The sequence below is a fragment of the Pediculus humanus genome, genomic scaffold (assembly GCF_000006295.1).
Source record: "Pediculus humanus corporis 1103172107360 genomic scaffold, whole genome shotgun sequence".
NCBI classification, from domain to species: domain Eukaryota; kingdom Metazoa; phylum Arthropoda; class Insecta; order Psocodea; family Pediculidae; genus Pediculus; species Pediculus humanus.
In genome coordinates, this window is record NW_002986991.1 from 550,985 (window position 1) to 559,493 (window position 8,509).

General features: G+C 21.7%; 1 protein-coding gene across 1 annotated transcript; it reads right to left on the reverse strand.

The window, feature by feature from the left end:
* Positions 1 to 651: 651 nt before the first annotated feature.
* On the reverse strand, positions 652 to 2,789 carry Phum_PHUM002410 (Chromatin assembly factor 1 subunit B, putative; the record flags this gene model as incomplete). Its single annotated transcript, XM_002422541.1, has 8 exons — positions 652 to 978; positions 1,091 to 1,187; positions 1,261 to 1,485; positions 1,562 to 1,748; positions 1,855 to 2,016; positions 2,100 to 2,309; positions 2,379 to 2,514; positions 2,664 to 2,789. The coding sequence occupies 8 exons, from the start codon at positions 2,787 to 2,789 to the stop codon at positions 652 to 654; spliced, it is 1,470 nt and encodes a 489-aa protein (XP_002422586.1).
* Positions 2,790 to 8,509: the final 5,720 nt, after the last annotated feature.

Genomic DNA, 8,509 nt, shown 5'->3' on the forward strand with positions numbered 1-8,509 from the left:
AATTTCCCCCCCCCCTTTCCCAACCACATCCCCCTTCTTTTGTCATGTACATTATTATTATTATTATTAATAAACGAATTCATTTAATAAAACACAAAAAAAAATAATTTTCTTTACATAAAAAAAAAAAAATTTGTTTATTTACAAAAATTTATCTGTATTTTAATTAATAATATTTATAACGCGTAAACAAAAAAAATAATAATAATAATAATTAAATTTTAAAAGTGAAATTCGCGGTAAAGTTCAATGACACCCCCCCCCCCATAAATTATAATCAGATAAATTTTTTAGCGAAACCTCATTTATTTGCTTACATTTTAATATGAGGGTTGCTATGACGATACATCAAAACACATTCTTAAATTCGAGCTCGAAATTTTTTCTTTTTATTTTACGATTGAAAAAAATTAAAATTGGAACATAAAAAATTTATTACTCGATTTGCTATAACTCTAAATTATTTATGATGATTTTATATAAATTAAATAAATATCGGAGATTTTTTTTTTCACCGGAGAAAAAAAAATTCATGGCCGCGTATGTGGTTTCACCTCATCTCATTGTAATACGCATTTATATATCTTGATAATTTTATTATTATTAATTTAATTATGATACCGAATAAAATATAAATGCTAAAATTTATTATTATGTTGATGGATTTGTAGACGTAGAAGGTTTTCCCTCGGGAGAATTTGTATCACGTTCTGATAACACAACGGGTTCGTCGTCGACTTCCATTTTTTCCACTTCTTTAACACTATCAACAACTTTTTCTTTTCTTTTTACTTTTAATACAAATACGGGACGATCATTTTTTCCATTATTATCAACACCATTTGATGCGGGGGTAGATTTTTCTTGTATGCTGTTGTCGAGTACGATAACCTCGTTACTTTTCGATGAACAATTTAACCCTTCCTTTTCCTCCAAACTCTTTTCCAAAATTTCAACGCCCAATTCTTCAAGGTTACTCTAAAAAAAAAATTTCAATAATGAGAATTCTATGTAGTAGTCAAATTACTTTATAAAAAAATAATTATGTTATAAAATGTTAATTTACTTCAATATTTTTTTTAATTGATACTTCAGAATATGGAATTCCTAATTCTTCTTTGTTGAAAGTGATAATTGTGCAATAACCATCAGAAGAAGAAGCTATTAACAATCTTCCATCGGAAGACCTAAAAGGTAATTTCAATTAGAATAAAAGGAAATTTATCTTATTTTAAATGCCATTTTAAAATTTTATCTTACCAGGAAATGTCAGTAAGCGTGGCGTAATGAATGTCAGTGACAAAGGCAAAGGGAACAGTTTGCTGTGTATCATACAAGACAATCGATTTTCTGCTGGCAATGGCAAAAATCATTCGATAAGGTAGAGAAAACAAATTTGATTCTCCTGGATGCAATTCAAATAAAATTGGACAGCATTTAACAGCGATTGTATATTCATCGGGGGATGGTAGATGAAGAATTGGCCTTGAAAAAAAAACAAAAAAATAATTAAATTTAATAATTACTTCATTCTATTTTAATACAATTTTTTGTAACTTACCTGTCTGGTTTCGATTTTAAAAAAATATAAGTAACATTAATAGGTTGTTTTGCTTCATTTTCATTATCCATAAAAATACCACAAGGTACAAATATTAAATTTCCATCTGGTGAAAAATTAAGCCTTCTAAAAAACGATTTGACAGTATCATCGTGAAATAATCTAATACTATCATCCCCATTCGAATCTTGACCTTAAAAAAAAAAGTTTTATTTATTTATAAATAAAAAAAAAAAAGAAAAAATATTTAAAGATTGGGTGCATATTATAAAAGAAGCAAAATTTTAACTTACTAAATTTTCCTTTTGTAACTTTGGCAATTATTTTTTTCGAATTGGCATTAAATATTCTCATTGCTCTATCTGAGCTAAGAGTAGCAACACATTTGTTATTCGGATCCCAAGCTACACCTTGAACAAATCCATTGTGTTCTCCTAAAACTCCTATGCTTTTACCTGAAAATTATTATTATTGCCATTTTTTTTGTTTATAATGTAAGCATTTCATTTAGATTACTTAAAAAAAAATAAACATTTACTATTTTCAACATTCCAAATTATAGCCGTATTATCTACAGAGCCGCTTAATAATTCATTCGACGAAGGTGACCAACAAATATCGTATATGTCATCCTTATGTCCTCTAAGTGTTTTTATAGACATCCAATTTTCTTTATTGATGTTATCATTGTTGAAATTGTTACTGCTTGAATTAGCTTCCTTAATAGCCCATATTATTATTACAGCATCTTTAATTAATATATCTCAAATTACTAAATGAGTACTGTAATAAAAAGTCTTTTTAAAAAAATACTTACCATCATCTCCTGAAGCTAAATATTCTCCATTAGGTGAAAATCTGACAACATTGACAGCTTTGATATGCCTTTCTAAATCAGCAACAAAATTGGCAGCTATTTCATTAGTTTCTTCATTTATAACCAAATGCCAAACCTGTTAAAGAAAGTTAATAAATAAGTTAAACTAGTTTACAACTGAAATTTTGAAAAAAAAAAAAATATTTAAAATTAATGCAAAAAATACAAATTTTTTAAAAAGTAATAATAAAAAATTAATGATAAAATTTTTTTTAATGATCTTACCACAATATGAGAGTCACCTCCACCTGTTGCAGCACGATAAAATCCTTTATTGTAGGTTGATTGAATATCTATCGAAAAAACTGGACTTTTGTTATGCCATGCAATTTCAGGTACTACAGCTTTCATCATTAACTAATAAATAAAATAATAATAATTTTATGAATAAAAATTACAATTTTGTTTACAAAGAAATTGGCGCCATTGTCAACTAATTATATTTTTAAGCGTTTTATAATTTATCTCTATGGCAAGAAATTTATCAAAATGGCGGACATTTAAATAATTTTCGCGCAATTATTTATTATACTATTTTTTTATTTTTATATAATTGAAATAATTAATTTAACCGATTTATCATAAACTGATTTCGTTTTAAAATTAATAAGAATAAATTTTATGGATATATATATATATTAAAAAAGGTTAATATTTCTAACAAAAAAATTTTTACAATAACAATACAAATACAAATAGTTTTATAATGGTTTATACAATTTTGTTTTGAGTTTGTTAATATTTTTTAAAAAAGAAATTTTTTATGATATATGCAAGATTTCTATATGATAAACAATTTAACTATTATCTATAATTATGATGTACTTTAACATTGAGATTCACAATTCAGTACAAGATATTAACAATTATTGACCGTTACCTAAAGTAAACAGATTGATAAAAAATTTTTGTATTGAAAACATCAAAGTATTATTTAGTACACAAAAACTTACTCATTGGAAACTTTGTTAACTTTAAAAAAAAAAGGTACAAACTAAAAAAAATTAAATTTATGGGAAAAAAATGCAAAATAATCAATAACCACAAGTGTCCCCTAAGTAATTTTTTATTAAACTAATAAAAAAAAATAAAATGGGAGCCTTTTCATATAAAATTTGTCATAAAATAAAAAAATAAAAATTTTAAATATTAATTAAAACCTCCAAAAAAATTCAACATTCAAGAATGAGAATTTTTTTTTTTTTTTATGTATTTATTAATTTAAATTAATCCATTTCCTCATTAAGTTAATTAAGATTTTTTTTCTTTTAATTCCGAGTAATTATAATTGCAATGATATTTTATTTTCATTTTTAATTTAATCCAAGCAATTAACTTTGTAATTAATTAAAGTTTTACACATAATTAATTTATAATATAAAAATTCAAATGAATAATAATTTTTTTTTAATTTTTTTTTGGCAATTGTATTCATGCGTTTTAAAATAAATATAATTATTAAAAGTTTATGAATAATTAATTTTTATTATAATTATAAAATTATTATATTCATTATCAATATAATTATCAATAATAATTATAAAAAAATTCTTTTGAAGATGAAAAAGTAATGAAAATTTCACTTTGGAAAACCAGGTCTGACTAATTACCTAGTTTTAATTAATTTTTTAGTTAAAATTTAAGGTTTTTAAATATATAAAAACTAAAATTTTAGTAAAAAAAAAAAAAAAAAAAAAAAACTAAACTAAAAATGGAATAAAAGAAAAAAGTTTAAAGTTTTCTATAATTTATTATTTTTAATAATAATTGAGAGAAATTCTAAGATCAAAGATATGTGTGTGAGAGAGAGAGAGAGAGAGAGAGAGAGAAAACTATACTAAAAAAAAAACCTAAAAAATAAAATAAATGTGTAAAATTTCAAAAGTGTAACAATTTTGTTGTTTTTCTTTTTTTTTTTTTTTATTGTTGTTGTTGGTGTTGATTTAAATAATTTTTATAATAATAAAATAATTATTACTCAATATCGTTATGAAATTTAAATTTTAAAAAATTTATTAAATAATAAATATTTGGTAAAAAAATTTAATTCTTCCTGTTTCACACAATTGTCATTCATGACAATATTATTTATTTATTTATTTAAACATTTTTTTTATAATTCTTTTGTTATAATTTTTTTTTTTTTAAATTATAAAATGATAATTATATGTATTTAGTTTCACGTTAAATGACTAATTAACAATTCAAACAAAGTTTTATATTATTTAATTTAATTATATGTCTTATACAACAAAAAAATGAATTTTTATATATTTTTTTCAACGAGCTTCAAAATCATTTGTAGAAATTTAATTCAATATTAAAATAATTTCCAAACTTTACATCCTCATAAAATTTATTTTAATAAAGGATTAATAATATTAAAAAATTTATTTAATAAAAATTATATGATGAAGATGAAAACGTTTCAATGTTATTAAAAAAAAAAAATTATTCGTTAAAAACCATTAATGATTTTTTTTTTTCATTAATTAAAAAAATTTAAATATGGATTCGTTTACAAAAAAAAAAAAAAATTAAAAAAAAAAAAACCTTTAACTTGCAATTAAAAAAAAAAGAGAAAGTTAATAAAGTATATAATATTGTCAAAATTATATTATTTCGCACTGGGAAAATTTTTTTTTCTTTTTCTTTTTCTTTGCATTAATAAAAACACGTAGCAAACTACAAAAAGAAACAAAAGGTAAAAAAAAAAAAAAAAAAAAAATAAATAACTAACTTAAACGACTTCCTTATTTAACAACAACAACAACAACAACAAAATAAAAAACAATTAAAAGTAGTTTTTTATTATTATTATTATTATAAAGTTGTGTCCGTGTGATTTTTTCCCAAGTTTTTTTTTTTTTTTTTTAAATTTTTTTTTTTTATTTTGTTTGAAAGTGAAAAAGGAAACGAGGGTTGTTGACTTTTTTTTTTTTTTTTTTTTTACTATCTAAAAATATTTAATATAATTAATATTCTGTTTCGGTAGCCTTTATGACCTTTTGTTGTTTTGTATTCGATTAAATTTTATTTTTCGGCTTTTAATGGCGGCTTTTATTTCTACTTTTAACTTCCTCCCTTCCTCTCCCTACGCACAAACATTTGAAATTTAAAAAAAAAAATTTTTTTCGGTTTCGATTATTAATAAAACCTTTTTTACGCTTTTAAAATAAATAAGTATTTATTTATTTATTATCAAAACAAACAAAAATGGCGCGACTTTGGCGAAATTTGGCAACAATGAAAACAAAAAAGTCACGTGGTTGTGTCTTATTACACGAACTTTTGTCGATTTTAATTTCCTCCTTTTCCAATATTAGTTTTTTTTTTTTTTTTTTATTATTATTAAATTGTTCTTAAATTTAATTAAATTTTTCCTTTTTTTTATAAATAAATAAAACAATATTTAATGATTGTTTATATTTTTACCGGGGGGTGGGGGTGGGGAGAGGGGGGAAGGGAAACCATTTCCTAAATATTTATTTATTTATTCAAAACATGGATTTTTGTTTTGTTTCGTTTGAGAATTTACATTAAAAGAACGTTATTATCGGGCATCTCTTTTTGCTGTAAAGATAAATATCATTTGATTTAAACATCCAACTCGATATGTCCTTTTCTTTTTTAAACTCACGACAAAATAGAAAGAAAAAATAATTGTACGAGTTAAAAAAAAAAAAAAAATTGTTTGCATAATTTTGTGGCAAGGATAACACGAAATGTTAAAAATTAGGTACTCAAATATGATACTTTTACATAAAAAATTATTACGTAATTTTTATAAAAGATAAATAATAATAATAATAATAATATTTAAATAAAAGTGTGAAATGCGAAATTTTTTTTAATTGATTTCCATGATGATAATAATAATAATATTTTATTCATATCAAAATTTTTTGAAAATTTTTAATTAATTATACATTTTAATCTATCTATCCTCCTTTTCCTGTTTTTTTTTTTTTTTTTTTTGGAAATTTTTTTTTATCAATTACTTAACTTATTAAACTAAACGTCGCCATAATTACTATTATTAACATTAATAAAGCAAATAATAATAATAATAAAATTCTTTTGTTATTTAACTTTAACGGAAATATTATAAATAAAAAAACAATTAAAAAATCGATTTTTAAAAAATTTTAAAAGGATATTAAAATCGATTCGAAAAAGACAAAAAAAAAATGGCGGGAAATCATCGAAAATATTATTATTAATTCGTATATATTTTACATAATTTATCATTATTATTATTATTGTTTTAAAAAAAATTTATAATCGAACGTTTCATCTTTTTTTTTTTTTCTATGATCGATAATTGTAATAAAATTTATTTAATAAAAATAAAAAATAAAAATTGGAAAAAAAAAAGGCAGGAAATAATTTAAAAATTAATGAACTTTCCTCTGCCCCCTCTTCCCTCTCTCTCTCCCCACCTCCCGCGAAAAAAAAGAAAGAAAATGTAAAAAAATTAGACAGAGAGAACAAAAACTCTCATAGAATTAATTTTAATTAAAATTAAATTTAGAAAAAAAAAAAAAGTCATTAGAAATATACTTCTATTATTTTCTAAATTTAATGATAAATTGATAATGAAGAATTGTAATTAAAACAAAATAATAATAATAATAATAATGATAATTAATTATATAATTAAAATATTGGCCATTTTATTTATATATGTGGGTGAAATATAGAAATCAAAATTTTTTTATGTTACGTCAATATTTCACACACACACACACACACAAACATTGTTATTAAAAAAAAAAAAAAAGGAAAAAAAAAAAATAAAATTTCGAGGCCGATCGTGTGTGGAAAACACCATTTTTTTTCACTATTATTACCAAAAAAAAAATGATAATAATAATGGTAATAATAATAATAATAAAATAATTATTTTTATCAAGTGTGTAAAATATTTTTTTTTTCAACGTACACAAAAGACACACAAGTTTTTTTTTTTTTTTTTTTTAAAAAAATATTTCGTAATTAATAAACTTCAATTGAAAAAATTTTGAGAATCGGATAGTAGATATATATTATTATTATTATTATTTATACACGAGTCGGGTCGTTTAATTGTCTTTTGTAATTCAACCAAAAATTTTTTTTTTGGGGGGGAAGAGGGGGGGAGGTACAAACGTAAATTATTTTGAAAAACATCAGAAAAAAAAAATTGATCGATTTCGCAATCGTTTTTCCATGAAAATTCAAATTCTATCATCGAACACGTCGATTAATAATAATAATGATAATAATTATTTATTAAAAAATTCTAATAATTTATTAATGTCGATCAACTTTAATAATTGAGTAAATAAATAAATAAAAAAAAAAAAAACATCAAACTCTCAATAAATTTTAAATTTTAAATTTTTTCTCGTAAACAAAAAAAAATAAAATACAAAAATTCTGTATAAATCCTTCCGTTCTGATTAATAATAATAATAATAATAATAATAATAATAATAATAATAATAATAATAATAATAATAATAATAATAATAATAATAATAATAATGGGTTTTAAATATTTTTTCGTAAAAATAAAAAAACGTAAATATGGAAAAATTCAAAGAATTTAAAAAGAAAAAACTGCCAACACGTGAATAAAAAAAAAAAAAAAATTTACAAAGAAAAAAAATAATTGACATGATGTTGTTGTTATTTATTAAATTTTCCCCTCCCCTTCCTCCCACCCCTTTAAAAAATAAAACAATGGATGGACGGTTTAAGGTTTGGTTTGATTTCGTTGGGGTCCATTACGTAAAACAAAACAAAAAGTCTTATGTCGACGACTATGACGTATTATAATATATATAAAATCGTAAAAAAAAAAAAATTTCCACGGTTTAAAAAAAAAAAAAATTATTATTTAAATAAATAATTAAAATTTTTTTTTTATTTACTTATTTATAAAAATGTGCATGGTGAAGAACAATGTCCGAATAAATAAATAAACAAACAACAACAACCACAAACAACCACAACCTGCTATGTTAGATTGAGGCAACTGCCACAGATCAACTTTTTTCAGTTGTTAGTTTCACTCAGTACATGAT